Source organism: Oryctolagus cuniculus, chromosome 5, assembly GCF_051225735.1.
Source record: "Oryctolagus cuniculus isolate XC-2025 breed Fujian yellow rabbit chromosome 5, ASM5122573v1, whole genome shotgun sequence".
NCBI lineage: Eukaryota > Metazoa > Chordata > Mammalia > Lagomorpha > Leporidae > Oryctolagus > Oryctolagus cuniculus.
The window spans coordinates 158,608,113-158,624,476 of record NC_142871.1 but is presented as its reverse complement, the minus strand read 5'-3'; the positions used below and the strand labels follow the sequence as shown (position 1 = coordinate 158,624,476).

Here is a 16,364-nt window from a genome sequence, read left to right as displayed (position 1 = left end):
TCACTAGGCTAATCCTCCGCCTTGCGGCGCCAGCACACCGGGTCCTAGTCCCGGTTGGTGTGCCGGATTCTGTCCCGGTTGCCCCTCTTCCAGGCCAGCTCTCTGCTGTGGCCAGGGAGTGCAGTGGAGGATGGCCCAAGTGCTTGGGCCCTGCACCCCATGGGAGACCAGGAGAAGTACCTGGCTCCTGCCATCGCATCAGTGTGGTGCGCCGGCTGCAGCGCGCCGGCCGCGGCAGCCATTGGAGGATGAACCAACGGCAAAGGAAGACCTTTCTCTCTGTCTCTCTCTCTCACTGTCCACTCTGCCTGTCAAAAAAAAAATTGTAAGAAAGCCTAAATAGCTACAGTCAAGGTCTGGGGTCCGTGTGTCCTTTCAGAAGCTAGGTCTCCAGACACCAGGTCTTGAGCAGAGTGAAGATGGGTGACCCTGAGTCTCCCTGGTCTTGATGGCACACCGGTGGCCTGCTGATCGCATCATGGAGTCCTGTGGTGCCTTAAGAAGGTGTGAAACTCAGCACATACCCTCCCAGTGCTCCTGGGACATGGCAGAACTGCCACCCACGAATAAATTTCCATTATCTCAGACCTGTGGGACACAGACGAGAGAGGGTGTTATCTGAGAGACACGCTTTCTAAATCCAAATGGAAAAGCCACGCCCCCTGCCAGACCCTGCAGAGGGCAAGGGCACGCAGCAACCCAGGAATAGCGTTTTTAGATTTAGCGGGGAGGAGTGAGGGCTTGGTCATTTAACGGGTCTTCTCTGTAGCACAAGTGTAGTTATCACCAAGAAGCACCCCCTGGCTCACAAGAGTCCAGCGTTCCTGCGTGGTCACCCTCTGGTGACATCTGTGGGCGTGAGGCTTGCCGGGAGAAGCCCAAGTCATGCAGGAAGCCGCCCCTGTTTGCTTTGCGACTCAAGGTTTTCCCCCGATTTATTCCCACTCACCTGCAGTGTCTCCCATGTTCTCCTCTGCTGTGCCGCCTGGAGTGCGGGTCCCCGACAGCGTGCCATTCCCAGTCGGCAGGATCCGCTAAAGGCTGCTGTGATGGTGGCCTGTGAAGGCCACAGACCCTCACTGGGTCTTTCCTGCCTGTTGGCCCCCGTCTCGCCCTGCAGCAGCTGAATTCTTGTTCTCAAGGGAGCACATTTGTGGATGTTGAGAAATGTTTATTTTGAATTAAGCAGAGGGAATTGTCAATTACTGCAAGCTAGCCATTCATAGGCTGACGTTCGGCACGTAGCAGGAGTCACCACGTGGTTTACCGTGGTCTCTGCCCACGCTGCGTCCATCCCACAGTCTGCTGCACACGCCCCGTGTTCTCGCCTCCCACACGGAGGGAGCAGCGGTCATCTCCTGTGTCAGAAGTCCTGCTGCTGGCCGTTGGCTTTTCCGTCCTTTGATCAAAAGAATGCTTTCCTCAACACAATGCTGCCCTTCAATGCGAGGAATGTTAATGTGCCCCTCAGCTGGCACGCGGTCCGGCCCGGCTCTTGTGTAAGAAGAGCCGTAACACCACAGGTTCTAAAACCTGTTTCCCATTCGCCCTTGCAAACGATTTCGGCGAGTTTTATAAAAATAAGAGCAGAGCCTTCCTTTGAAACGAAGCCTGGCGAAGAGGTTGTCCCTGGGGCTTTCAGAGGCACCGTTACTACTCTCTTTAAGGAAAGTGCCCATGTACAGGATGAAACTACAGCAAGCATATGTTGCAAACGGGTACTGAAATATCTCTGTAGTCCAGAAGAATGCACAGTTACCGTTACTAATTTGGAAAGCTTCCACAGTCAGGAGGAGGAGCAGATGGGACCGGGCATGTGGATTGACGTGGCCTGTGGCCCTCACAGACAGAGTGTGCAGACACGTTAGAACCCCCAACACTGAGCCGCTGGTGCACTGCACGTGAAAGAAAACGATGAGCCGTGAGAGGCTGTAGGACCTGAATTTAAAGTAAAAAGCGTTGAGATCTCTGGGAACAGTATAGATAGGGCAGTCTTGGTTTACTGCCTAAAATTAACCAGCATTCACTTCTGGGCCCTTATATTTTTAAATCATGTTTCCAACTTAAAAACAAAAGCCTGTAGTATTTGCGTACTTGAACAACAACAAAAAAATCTTCCCCTGGATGCTGCTGTCTGTTTGGCTTTCAAAGTAGTATTTGTTTAAATAGGAGAAAACCAAAACCAGACAAAGGGGGGCGGCAGGAGGTGCGGGTGAGGCGGGCGCCCCTGGCCGGCCGTGCCCCACCGCTCCAGCAGGTGGCAGTGTCTGGCAGCAGAGGGAGGGCAGGGCGCCCGGCGGCCTCTGCAGATCACTTTTAAAATCAGTCACCTTCAGGGAAGTTGTATCGAATCATTCACTTCTGGGGAAAAAAAAAAAAAAAAAAATAGACACACTGCATTCCTCTTGGGACACTCATAAACTGAAATTCATAGAAAGGGAATTATTTTATGGCGATATAAAATACTCTCCTGCGTATTGGAAACATTTATTTAGAATAACTAGTGACTGTCTAGGAGGACATAAATGGGACGTTAATTTTTATTACAATCATTATTATTGTCGTTGTTACAGTTTTGAGGGAGATAGGGGGTGAGCGAGAGAAAGCTCCTAGCCACCTGTTACTCCCAAGTGCCCACAACAGCTGGGGGTAAGCCAGGCCAAAGCCAGGAACCAGCACTCAGTCCAGGTCCCAGGGTGTGCGTCAGCGGGAATCTGAAGTCAGGGCTGGAGCTGGGACTCAGACCTAGGAGACACTCTGGCGTGAGACCCCAGCCTCCCGACCAGTGTCCACACTCCCAGGCCAAACGCCTGCCCTATAAATGGGACTTTTAAGGGCTATGTATGTGTCTTCTAAGCAAATATGGCTTCCTTGCATCTCCCTAAAAGTCTCTGATGACTGTAGAGGAATAAGCCGTAACATTCACCCCCTGGAGCACTGGGCTGCATTGTACAAACCAAATGAAGAGAACAGTAGCGATGTAATAGGAGAAGGTGATCACTTCTCACTTCTCACTGGGCTAATGACCGGAGCCAAACTGCGTAGAAACTGGGTTTCAGATCCTGGCTTGGATGCTTGCTGGCTGTGTATGTTTCTTAGCTTCCTGGTGTTCGATGAGTCTGACACCAGGTCTGCGTCAGGATGCTCCTTAGCCGTAGGCATGGTAATGTGGACAGACGTCTACACACGTGGTCCATGACGGGCCTGGTAGTGAATGTTTTAGGTTTTGCAGGCCGCGTGCTCTCTGTCTTGGCCACTGAACTTTGAGAGTCCGGTGGGAGAGCAGCCGTAGACAGTATGCAAATGAGGGAACCTTGATTCCTAGGGCCAGGAGCTACGATTGCCAGTGCCTGGTGTGATGGGTACTCGGGGCATCGTAGAGCAGGAGGAGCAAGCAAGCAACATCGCAGTGTTGGGCGCAGTAGGTATTGCCGGCGACCTCCCTGGTTTGCTCGTCATGGGCAGAGCGTGGCCGCACTCGTCATCACGGAACACCGAATCCTGCTCGCAGGACTCCAGGGAGAAGGCAGGACCACCTGGGCTCTGCGTTGGTGACCGGGTATCTTAAAGGACGCTGATGTTGCTGTTCACTTCGCCAACACATCCCACTCTTCCCTACCACCCCACTGAACAAATGCAGACTGATCTGAAATCCACTTGAGCGTTTCTGCACTCAGCAGTGGCCTTCCCCTCCAGAAGGTTCCAGACACTGTGCATTCAGAAGCAGCATTCTCACCTGACCGCAGGGAGGAGACTTGGGAGGAAGGAACCCCAGTCCCTGCCCCTCCGTCCTCTGCAAGCCGCAGGCCTGTAGCTCTGTCCAAGAAAAAAGGCACAGGGTAGCCCCTGTGTGGTGGCACCCACAGCACTGCTCACCTTACCGGAACTTTGGTGTGGTCTGGACAAAAGCAGATATAACTAGAGTTAGGTAGTTACTCTCTTTCTTTCTCTCTCTCTCTCTTTCTCTGTCTCAGACACACACAAACACACACGTGCTTTGTAAAATATATGGTGATCTTTTAAATTTCTTCATATAAGCTGCATAGGCTGAAAATCAGGATGCTTCTTGAATTTGAATATATTTATATAAGATATATATATATATATACACACACCCATATGTATTTTAAAGCATAACATAGCTGATTGACAAGCTTCCAAAGTGAAGCCCTGCAGTATACTTGAGAAGTTATTAGTTTACATTCTCCTTAGGGATGGGATTTTATGTTCTTGTGTTCCTAATCAAACAATTACAGGAAACTGTTCTTAGCTGTACCTATGAGCATGTAACTCACAGGCCTTTTTTTTTTTTTTTCAAAAGATTTATTTATTTATTTGAAAGTCAGAGTTACACAGAGAGAGGAGAAGCGGAGAGAGAGAGGTCTTCCATCCTATGGTCCACTCCCCAATTGGCTGCAATGGCCGGAACTGCGCCGATCCGAAGCCAGGAGCCAGGAGCTTCTTCTGTGTCTCCCACACAGGTGCAGGGGCCCAAAGACTTGGGCCATCTTCCACTGCTTTCCCAGGCCATAGCAGAGAGTGGATGGGAAGAGGAGCAGCCAGGACTAGAACCAGCTCCTATATGGGATGCCGGCGCTTTAGGCCAAGGTGTTAACCCGCTGTGCCACAGCACCGGCCCCTCACGGGCCTTTTTCTAAGCTGGCTTGCTGACTTTAGTTCATTGCTGACATTCTTTCCTATCATGTGGTTCGAGCTTTACAACCTGACTGAATGGGAAATGGTGTGCACAGACCAGTGGGTATGAGTTGGAACCTGAGTTCTGGCACTTGGGCACTAGGGACCCAACACTTCGTAAATAACTAACTGCATTTTTCATTTTTTAAAATTAGCCTCTGAGCAAAAGGCGAGTCTTAGTCTTTATTTTAATTATGATCCCACGGCATTGGTTTATATGCAGCACTAAGGTAGGTTCTGTTGTAGTGTAGACTGGAGCCAGAGTAGAACCATTTATTTAGTCACCATGTGTGCAACTGAATGAGAAGTACAAAATACAGCTACCAGATAACAGCACTGTCAGGTGGTAAAGATTTAAATCATGTGTGGAGGTTAGGGGAGATTTGGGAGAACTATTCCATGCTTGCAGAAGAACCAGTAGAAGTGTGGGGATTGATGTCAAGAATGGAGAGTTTCCTGTTAAGCAACAGGAAAGAAAAAGTGCTTATTAGAAAAGTCTTAATTCTGCTATGAGAATACTGGGAGGTGGATATTGCACAGGTTTGAGACACCGTATATTGGTATCACCAGAGTGAATTCGAGACCCTGGAGCACTGGAAAATAGGTTGCTTTTTTCTCTTTCATCTTACAGAAAAATTGCAAAGCTGGGATAGAGTATATTCTGTACCCAGCTTCCCCATACACAGTAGTGAAATACTTGTGAGTGCTGAGAAGTCACCTGGAGCTGAGGCGCTCACCTGGTTCCCCAGTGTCCCCGCGTGTCCTGCCCTGACCCAGGGCCCCTACTGTGTTCATCCATCCTGTCCCTGCAGTGTGTTCTCAGCCTGTCCTGTCTTTCATAGCCTTCAGAAGGAAAATCGGTAACTTCAGTCTGAAGAATGGTTTTCAGTGTGCTTTTAGGGTGTACTTTGTGTTATGATTAGTGTCGCTCCCCCTCTTCGTGGAGGAACGACATAGGACCCTGCTCTGTTCTTTTGTCTGCTCGGCCCTCCCCGGGTTTGCTGCTGGTTCTTCCCGGGTTGGCTACTGTCCCTTCCACCTCCGTGGAAGGGCGGTTCCCCCTGGCCACTTTCCCCACTTCCGCAGGGGAGCGGCACTCCGCCGGCCGGCTCTCTCGGGGGCTGCACAGGTGTTCCCCTTAGATGTTCCCCTTAGATGTTCCTGGTGCATGCCGTCTCTCTCCTCCTTTATAATCCTCCTCTGCCAATCCCAACTCGGCTGCCCACACGCCGAGTACGCTGCTCTCCTCCAATCAGGAGCAAGTCCTACAGTTTATTGGCTGAACTGGAGGCAGCTGTGTAGAAGCTGTTTTCTTCTCTCCCAGCGCCATATTGTGGGAGAGCAGATGCATAGAATAAGTCTTAATTCCAGTAACTTAGTCTAGTCCGAGTTGCTCCCCACAATTAGATCGAGGCTATGCTGCGCTTTTTTTTTTTCTTAAGATTTACTTATTTATTTGAAAGTCAGAGTTAGGGAGAGACACAGAGAGATCTTCCATCTCCTGGTTTACTCTCCAGAGGGCCACAATGGCCTGGACTGGGCCAGGCTGAAGCCAGGAGCTCCATCCAGATCTCCCATGTGGGTAGGAGGGGGCCAAGTACCTGGGCCATCTCCTGCTGGTTTTCCCAGGCCCGTTAGCAGGGGCCTGGATCTGAAGTGGAGCAGCCGGGACACAAACCAGCGCCCATTTGGGATGCCACCGTCACAGGTGGCGGCTTCACCTGCTACACCACAGCGCCAGCCTGAGGTTGACGTTATTGGGAAGGACACCACAGTGGGATGTGTTTTCCTAGGGCCTCACATCTGGGTACAGGAGGTTCGGTTGTGTTAGCCTTTGTCACCAGGCTAAGCTGTCAGGATTCTGTGCGGTAAACATTGGTAGAGAGCTACTTTAAGGTTAGGCCAATGCCCAGTTTACACATTGATGGCTCTTGTCTGTGATAGTACTGTGATGTTCTAATTTATTAGTTAGAATGCCTCCACTCGTTCATTTGTGTCAGTCTGGACTAAAAGATAGGTATTTTATCCTTTGGGTAATGCAGTCCAGTACAGTTTACTGTGTAGTTCAGCTGGCCATTGGCCATTGGGGATTCCCTAAGGGCTAGGCCTGTGCCCTTCCTGCATGCCCCCACTTTTTTTTTTTTTTTTCAAGTGATTCCTTACTTTCTAGCTCTCCAAGGAGTTCTAGCACTGAAGCCAGGTGCTTCCCTGAGGCCCTCTGGGTCCTTTTCCTTGGAGTGGCGTTTCGAAGCCCAGATCTGCCTGCTAGGTGGTGTGCTCATTGCAGCCGGCCTGCGGCTGCCTCTCGCCCCTCTCCATGGGTGGAGCTAGGGAGTGCGAGCATGCATACCAGCACACGCATGCACACTCATGCCCGTGAATAAATGAAAAAATCAATTTGCGCAGCACCATGAAGCCTGTTCTAGTGCTTCCGATTGCTCGCTGTTTTAACTTTCCATGTCGTCTGAGAAACCTGGTGCTCATCTCCCTGTTCGCATACTTGTTCAGCAGTAGATGAGCGATACGTGTGCTGGCTGCTCTACAACCTTGCCAGGACGTGGTCTTGCCAGGGCGGCTCCTTAGCGTTGTTGCTTGTGTGTGTTGTCTATCTGAATTTCATTGCTAGTAGGTGTGTAAGGATACTGCAGTGTGATGTTAAGTTGCCTCTTCCTAAGGATTGATGATATTGAACCCGTGTTCATGTGCTGTTTGCCTTTCAGAAGTCTTCCCTTGTGTTGGAAATCTTGCCCTTTTTTTTTTTTTTTTTTAACAAATAGAGAGAGAGACAGACAGAGAGAAAGGTCTTCCTTCCATTGGTTCACCCCCCAAATGGCTGCTACAGCCGGAGCTGCGCTGATCTGAAGCCAGAAGCCAGGTGCTTCCTCCTGGTCTCCCATGCAGGTGCTGGGGCCCAAGCACTTGGGCCATCCTCCACTGCCCTCCCGGGCCACAGCAGAGAGCTGGACTGAAAGAGGAGCAACTGGGACTAGAACCCAGTGCCCACATGGGAAGCCGGCGCCGCAGGTGGAGAATTAACCAAGTGAGCCACGGCACCGGCCCCCAATCTTGCCCATTTTTAAAATTGGGTGGTTTTCTCCCTGCAGCATTTTGGTGGTTCTTCCTGTGTTTTGGATAGAGCCCCTCTGTCAGAAATGTGCTTTGCAGAAGTCTCCTCCCAGTGTGTGGCTTGGGTTTTTCTTTTGTTGTTCCCGTTGCTGCTGTTTTTTACAATGTCTTTTGCAAAGCAGAAACTTTTAAAAATATTAATAAAACTGGCCAGTGCCGCGGCTCACTAGGCTAATCCTCCGCCTGTGGCACCAACACCCTGGGTTCTAGTCCCGGTTGGGGCGCTGGATTCTGTCCTGGTTGCTCCTCTTCCAGTCTAGCTCTCTGCTGTGGCCGGGAGGGCAGTGGAGGATGGCCCAAGTGCTTGGGCCCTGCACCCCATGGGAGACCAGGAGGAAGCACCTGGCTCCTGGCTTTGGATCGGCGCAGTGCGCCAGCAATAAAGGCCATTTGGGGTCCAGGTGAACCAACGGAAAGAAGACTTTTCTCTCTGTCTGTCTGTCTCTCTCTCACTGTCTAACTCTGCCTGTCAAAAAAAAAAAAAGTTAATTAAACTGATTTATCAATTTTTATCTTATTGATTGTGCTTTTGGTTATTTTGGTGCTCAGAATTTTGAAATCTGTGTAGTTTTTTTTTTCATACTCACTTCCCAAGATTTTTTTTTATGATTTGTTTATTTATTTGAAAGAGTTACAGAGAGATAGAGGCAGAGAGAGAGGTCTTCCATCCGTTGGTCCACTCCCCAGTTGGCCGCAATGGCCGGAGCTGCGCCAATCTGAAGCCAGGAGCCAGGAGCTTCTTCCAGGTCTCCCACGTGGGTGCAGGGGCCCAAGGACTTAGGTCATCTTCTTCTGCTTTCCCAGGCCATAGCAGAGAGCTGGATCAGAAGAGAAGGTTTTAACCCACTGCGCCACAGCACCGGCCCCACACCAAATAATTTTAACAAGTAAAACCATTTCTTAACAGCATGGTTTGTTTTGTTGTTGAATTTTATCAGCTCCTTATGGTGTTGCACATACCAATCCTTTATCAGTTTCAGTCTCTTAACTGATGTGTGAGGCTATTGCTTCTAATGTTATCCTGCATGTAGCAGGGTTAAAATTTGCCATGTTGCCCACTGTTTTTAATTTCATGTTTTCTCTTTTGAGTTTTCTTTTATGCCTTCTCTCATAATTAATTCAGCATTTATATCATTCTATTTTATCTCCTCAGATTTATTGGATACATTTTTAATGATTTTGGTTGTCCACTTTGAAATAACGTGACATGGACTGACTTGTAAATAGCGTTCTCACAATTCCTCTGCTCCATACTTTGCCTCAGCCTGGCACCTTTTATATGTACATATGCTATAAAAACGAAATCTATTCTTACTACTTTTGCTCCATACAGTCGATTCTCTTTCAGGGCAATTACAACTAAGAAAGAGCCTTTCAGCCTCACGTATTCCATTCTGCCTGACTCGTGTTCTTTCTGCCTGAAGACCTTCCTTTGACGTTTGTTGGCAGGCAGGTCTGCTTGCAGCAAATCCCCTCACTTTTGTTTTGTCTTCTAAGAAAAGTCTCAGTTTCTCCTTTGTCTTGAGTTCCTTTCCGTAGGCATGGAAATCTGGTTTGGCAGTTTTCTTGCTGGCACTGTTACTATGTTTTTCATTTGTGGTATTTTGTTTTTAAAGATTTATTTATTTATTTGAAAGTCAGAGTTACACAGAGAGAGAGGAGAGGCAGAGAGAAAGAGAGAGGTCTTCCATCTGATGGTTCACTTCCCAATTAGCTGCAACGGCCAGAGCTGTGCAAATCCGAAGCCAGGAGCCAGGAGCTTCTTCTGGGTTTCCCATGTTGGTGCAGGGGCCCAAGGACTTGGGCCATCTTCTGCTTTCCCGGGCCATAGCAGAGAGCTGGATTGGAAGTGGAGCAGCCAGGTCCTGAACCAGTGCCCATGTGGGGATGCCAGCACTTCAGGCCAGGGCGTTAACCCGCTGCTCCACTGTGCTGGCCCCATTTGTGGTATTTCCATGTCGTTGGTTTTTAGGGCTCCTAGACAGTGCAGAAATTCCAGCAGAAATCCCCATCTGATAGTGCCTGCTGCCCACTTTCCCCAGGGGCACGTTGAACGTATCCATCATCATCATTCTAAATTCTCTGTCCGGTCTAACATCTCTGGTTCTCTTGATAACTTTGTCTCTTCAGAGTGGATTTCTCCTGCCTTTGTGGATGTCTTGTAGTTTGGGGTTGAAGGCGGGACACCTCATGGGAAACACTGGGGGCACAGGTGCACCATTCTTAACCTGGAAAGAGCCTGTGGTGGCCCTGGCCGTCCTCCGTGTGTGGGGACTGCCTGTGCCCACAGACACCTGGCGTTCTGAGCGGGAGCTGCATCCCTGGATCACAAGAGCAGCATCTATTCAGGTCCGGTTTTAGGTCTTCCTTTTGCCCTGCACCTCCCACTCTTGACCCCTGTCCCTTTCCCAGCCACATCTTGCCACGCCCTTGTTCAGGACTGCTTAGCTGGGCGCGAGGGGGTGAGGAGGAGGACGTGTGCGTCCCTGTTCTCACGGAGGTTCAGTCTCGTGCGTTTCAGAGCTGGGGCCTCCTCCGTCCTCCTGCTCCTCCGCCAGCTATTGTGTGTGCACGGTTGTAACCGTGTCCCTTTGCAGAGCGCCGTGCCGTGTTTTTCTGCTGTTCTCTTCCCTGCCGCGGTGAGCTTTCAACAGTGTCCTGACGCCAGCAGTGGCTTCTGTTTGCCCAGTGGCAAGACGGGCGATGGACCCAGTGGGGTTCTTTTGCCTTCCCGCAAGGCCACTGCTCCTGGCCCCAGATCTGGACCACAGTGGACGACACCCTGTCCTGTGCTGTGAGCGGCTGAGTGAGGTTCGTGTCGAGAGTCAACGAGAGCTGTAGCCCCCGGAGGTGTCACAGTCCTACTGATTCCTTGTTTCCTTCTGTTGACCGTTTTAGCAGAACTCACGTGACCCATGTCATGTCCCAGGTATTTCTCATCTTTCACTTGAACACATTCGATCTAGTAACCAAAGTAGCCGCTAAGTGACTGACGGGCAGGATGGAGGGCTGACCCGCGTTCCAGGCAGGATGGGGCGGAAGGGGGCAGAGTGTCGTCGGACTGCTCAGAACAGCCAGTGCCCGATTTAAAACTTGCGAATGGCTTCTTTCTAGAATTTTCTGCTTGATATTTGTGGACTGTCATTGCTCGTAGGTGACTGAAACCAGAAAAAGCAAAACTGCAGAGCAGGGGGCATTGCTGTGCGTGTGAATGCAGACTGTGTGACAGCTAAACGAGGGGTGACCCCGCGCCTACCTCGCTGCCTCTCAGTTACAAGGAGGTGGGGAGATGTTCACATCCCTCCCCGCGTTAACTCTCCAGCGTCTATCAGCTTTCCAAGGGGCTGGGCCTCTAACTTACAAGATTTTGATTAGGTGAAGTTTTTAAACCAAGTCCTACTTAAAATTAGGAGAATCCTGGGACTGTTCCCTGTTCCAGCTGGAATATTCCTTGTTAAATCCAATGAGGTTAGGAGGCTGATGTTAAGGGTGTTTAGATACCCCCCCCACTTCTTGTGAGAGATTGAATCAGAGCAGAGAAAAAACTGACAAGAAAATTTAGCACATCTCTTGGTTTAAAAAAGAAAAAAGCCTTAAAGAATACCATGCCAAGGCTCAAAGGAACACGCCTGTAGCTCTACTAAAATATTAAAATTATTTGGCTTGCAAACACCAAGTGCCATCAACATTTTGTCTCTTCTTGATTTATTCAATGAAAGGACGACTAGGACCGTGACTAGGAGTCCAGGAAAAGTGTAGGCTGAGCAATCGCTCGTGTTTGAGAGATATTTCCGGTACACTGCTTGGGAGCTTCCCCTCCATCTCTGTGTCTGGCCCTCTCTGCCTGCGTGGCACTCACCCCGCCTGCCATGGCTGTGCCGCCCTCCCGAGTCCCCGTCGGACCGCCCGGCTCCTCTCCCTCTCCCTCTCCTCGGCTACGGTGGGGCTTCTGTGGGCAGGGCCCTTGTCTAGCCTCCCTCACAGTGTCGCCAGGCTCATAGGGAATGAAAGCTTGCCCTGTCCACGCGCGGAACATTCTATAATGGACTCTCTTGGTTGTCTCACTAGATGAAAAGCAGAGGTTCAGTTATGAGCGGTCCGGCTATGACCTGGAAGAATCGGATGGCCCCGATGAGGAAGAGAACGAGAACGAAGATGATGACGAAGACAGCCAGGCCGAGTCGGTCCTGTCGGCCGCACCCTCGGTTCCAGCCAGCCCCCAGCACCTTCCCTGCCGAGGCGGCCTGCCGGAGCCGGTGAGCGCTGACGAGGACAGCAGGACGCCCGACTGCTGCTCGGGGCTGCACGCCGACCCCATGGACGTGCTGCCCCGGGCGCTGCTCACCAAGATGACGGTGCTGAGCGCCGTGCGATCCGGCTGCGGCCGGAAGACGGACTCACCAGTGAAGGCCAGGCTGCCTGCTGCCAAGGACGAGGGCCGGGGGCCGCCTGGTGCAGACCCCGCCCCCAGAGCTGCGCTGCGGTCCCCATGTCGGCAGATGTCCGTGGACTACCCTGAAGCAGAGGAAATTCTCAGCAGTCCTGCAGCAGGAAAGGTAAACGGCTGGTTCTGTGCTCAGTGTGCTGCTTTTCATCCACTAGGCGTGCAGAACCTAACGGTCAGGAAGACCGTGTACCTGAGTGGCTGTCCTTGGCCAAGCAGTTTGCATGAGTCTACATTTCTGTATATTTTAGGGCAGAAGCCTTTTAGTGTCTGTCGGAGCCTTGTGGAGTATTTTAATCAGAGTTTGCGTGTGGCACTCTAAGTCCGTGAGAGAGCTGGCAGGTTCCGGGAAATACCCACGTTGATCCCTGGTGCTCTAAAATACCTTAAAGTAAAAGACGGGTGTGCCCGCCGAACACGGGGCCGCGGGGCTCCTCCGTGCCACGGATTCCTGAGCTGTGTGTGCCCACTGAACACAGGGCTCCTCCACACCACGGTGTCCTGAGCTGTGTGTGCCCGCTGAACACGGGGCCGCGGGGCTCCTCCACACTACGATGTCCTGAGCTGTGTGTGCCCACTGAACACGGGGCCGCGGGGCTCCTCCACATCACGGTGTCCTGAGCTGTGTGTGCCCACTGAACACGGGGCCATGGGGCTCCTCTGTGCCACGGTGTCCTGAGCTGTGTGTGCCCACTGAACACGGGGCTGCAGAGCTCTTCCACACCATGGTGTCCTGAGCTGTGTGTGCCCGCTGAACACGGGGCCGCGGGGCTCCTCCATGCCACGGTGTCCTGAGTGGTGTGTGCGCGCTGAACACAGGGCTGCAGGGCTCCTCCGTGCCATGGATTCCTGAGCTGTGTGTGCCCACTGAACACGGGGCCGTGGGGCTCCTCCACACCACGGTGTCCTGAGCTGTGTGTGCACGCGGCTGGGGTGAGGGTTTGCACTGAGCTATCCAGACATTGTCACTCTGTTTCCCCATTGACAAGACGGTCAGCGCAGACAGCTGCCTTGGCTTGAGCCATCACATTGCTTGCCACAGCCTGGGGAAGCAGACGCAGGCCTCCCGTGAGGCGCGCCGAAGGCGCCTGAGGAGCTGCTGCCTCACCCCTGGCTGGCTCCCGGCGGTTCCTGGGTTCTGGGGAGAACACTGCTCCTCTCCTTTCAGCCCTCCCTGCTCTGGTGGGCTCTGAACATTGCTCTAGGCGACAGAATGTGGTTTGCAAGAAAGCACTCGAGGATAAACTAGAAGACACGTAAAGGCTTGGGTGTCTGCAGACTAGCCTGACTTCTTAGACTAGAATCATTTTAGCGTTTAAGTGATGTTGATAGAGACGCTAATACGTAAATGGGCGTAGCTCTGTGATAGAGGTATTACCAAGGATAAGCTGGTGTGGATAGCCATCGTGGGTGGAAAGGAAGACAGACAAGATGGATCGGTCCCTGCCAGCCGCATCTTCTGTATTGCCACACGTGTTCTGTTTCTCCATCCTAAAATCTCGCATGCCGGGCAGTCCCTGGAAAGTGGTTGTCAGTGGACAGTTCATATGAACAAACCAACAGCTAAAGGCCTTTTTGCTAATGTGACAGCCCTGTTTCATGGGCAGTTAATACTCTGGGTAATTTTTCCCTGCTGAGTTGATCCAGCCAACAAATATCTTGGTGCCTGAACGGCGCCTAGTCCCTAAGAGGGGACAGGGCTGGTGGTTCGGGGAATAACCGCCATGTAAGACTGTAGTTGGGATCATGTCTCACTGTAGTGTGTTGAAATCCAGGCAGTTGGCATGAAAAATGAACAGTGCTATACAAACTGCAAGCCACGTTGCTGTCGTTTGCACTAGAAAAAAAAAATAAAGATTTAATTAGAGATACAATGTTTTTTTAGAGGGACACTTACTTTTACAAATCATAGTACAGGTTTTTAACAAGCTTGTAATTTTTATAAACCACAAATACACTCGTGGAGCGAGAAGATGGAGCGAGCAGGGGCGTTTTAGCTCCATGGCTTAGAAAACTCTGTTGTAACAGAACGGCTCTCTCTTGTCTTTCAGAACTTGTCCCCTGCGGGACTGCCCGCCGCCAGCCCGCACAGCCCCTCGCCTGCAGCGGGGGTGCTGGCCCAGGCCTCGCCTCGTCCGGACACACAAGAGCAGAAGCAGCAGGCCACACAGCGCCCGACTCCCGGCTCGCCCTCACCCTCGCCCCAGACGCACCTGTTCAGCCACCTGCCGCTGCATTCGCAGCAGCAGTCCCGAACACCTTACAACATGGTCCCCGTCGGGGGCATCCACGTGGTCCCCGCCGGCCTCACCTACTCCACCTTTGTACCCATTCAGGCGGGGCCCATGCAGCTGGCCATCCCCGCCGTGAGTGTCCTCCACAGGACCATGGGCACCCCTGCGGATGCTGCGGCAGAAGCGCCCGGCACCGCGCAGCCCCCCAGCAGCGTCGTGCCCTGCATTCCCATCGGCCAGATCCGGGTGCCGGGCCTGCAGAGGCTGAGGCCGCCGGGCAGCCTGGAGACTGTCAGCATCGTGGGCCTGGCCGGCGGCAGCGTGGGCCCACAGGTGCAGCCGCCGGGCCTGGCGCTCAACGCCGTGGGGCTGCAGGTTCTGGCCGCAAACCCTGCCTCGCAGAGCGGCGCCGCCCCGCAGGCCCACATCCCCGGGCTGCAGATCTTGAACATCGCCTTGCCTGCGCTGATCCCCTCGGTCAGTCAGGTGCCCGTGGACGCCCACGGGGCCCCCGAGCTGCCAGTCTCCCAGAGCAAAGCACGCGACACACAACCCAAGCAGACTGATGTAGCCCCCGCCAACCAGGGCAGCAGGACAGAGTCTCCTCAGGGGTCGCCGGGAGCCCCGCCGGAGCCACCTGTGCCCGAGGGCGCAGGTGCAGCGGGCGTGGAGCACCAGACGCCCAGGCCGGAGCTGCCGTCGGCTCAGGGCCAGCCGGCAGCCCCGGACAGCCAGGCGCCCCGGCCGGCGCCGCCACCCCGCAGGCCGCCCGCCGCACCGCTGAGCGACGCCAGCAGTGACGACGAGGACCGGCTGGTGATCGCGACCTAGAGGTTCTTTTCTATCGTTTGTCCTTTTCTAATAACACTTGCAGGTGTCTTTGAAAGCCCTCCTTTCCTTAAAGCACATTTTTCTGACATGAACTCATGACTAATCTTTGTGCAATCATGAACTTTTGACCAATAATTGTTTTGTGTCAGCTCCAGCCATTTTTGTACATGTTGTATAGACAATTGTGCCTTTTAGGAGTTTTATGTTTAGCTACTGTACAGTTTGTTGAATATCTATATACATAAAAATATATTCTATATGTCGATGAGAACAGGCAGTTACTTGTGTTTAGTAAGGAGAACCTGTCCAATAAATCAGCTGATTAAATTATATGTTGCACTGTTAAATGCGGATTTCTCTGGCCGTGGGGCAGTTTCTGCGTGTGAATTAGTATGTAAACTCCATATTTATTGTGTTCCTATTAGTCTCTGAGAATGGTCTGCCCTACAGTGTAAGACAGCGACTACACTGCAGACAGATTCTCTGTGTTCCGAAACGTTTCAGTAAAATACTGTTCGCTGACTTCTCCAGTGCTTCAGCTGTGCCTTCTTTACATCATGCGCTGACCAGAGCTCTGTCCGGCGCACAGCCCGGGGTCCGGCCACCCTCCACTCCCAGAGATGTTCCTTGCTCCCTTGTGACACTGAGACCCGGACCCCCAAAAGAGCCGCTACCCCGTTTGTGCGAAGTAATTGTGTAGATTGTAACCTCTTAGAATAATGACTATTTAAGAGCATTTTCTCGTAAGTACATATAACGTGCAGCCCGAAATGGGAAAGATTCTAAAGTACGAATACGGAAATTTCTGCTAAAATCGATCAGAAAATAGCGATCGTGAGACATTGGCTTCACTGAGAGACCCACAAAGCCCATTTCTCAGGCTCCAAGCCCCAGTCTCTACATCAGCTCTGTGCACCTGGGCGAGAGCTCTGTCCAGCACTAACCCAAGACTGGGGCAAAACCCAAATTCGGACTTGTAAATTACCTAAATGATTGTCTAGCAATGATTACTTCCTGTCCTGGGCCCTATGACC

General features: G+C 52.0%; 1 protein-coding gene across 9 annotated transcripts in view; it reads left to right on the top strand.

The window, feature by feature from the left end:
* The window catches only part of HIVEP1 (HIVEP zinc finger 1), a 145,882-nt gene extending 130,026 nt beyond the window's left edge, over positions 1-15,856 (top strand). For 8 of the 9 annotated variants that reach the window (XR_016234294.1, XM_089333390.1, XM_070074401.2 and 5 more), the window contains 2 exons: positions 11,890-12,377; positions 14,317-15,856. Coding sequence is in view for 7 of the 9 variants with exons in the window: in XM_089333390.1 (XP_089189516.1) it covers positions 11,890-12,377; positions 14,317-15,330 (1,502 nt within the window). In the remaining 2 variants the exon portion in view is untranslated. The remainder of the gene's footprint in view (positions 1-11,889; positions 12,378-14,316) is intronic. The other variant, XR_016234295.1, reaches the window with a different exon arrangement.
* Positions 15,857-16,364: the final 508 nt, after the last annotated feature.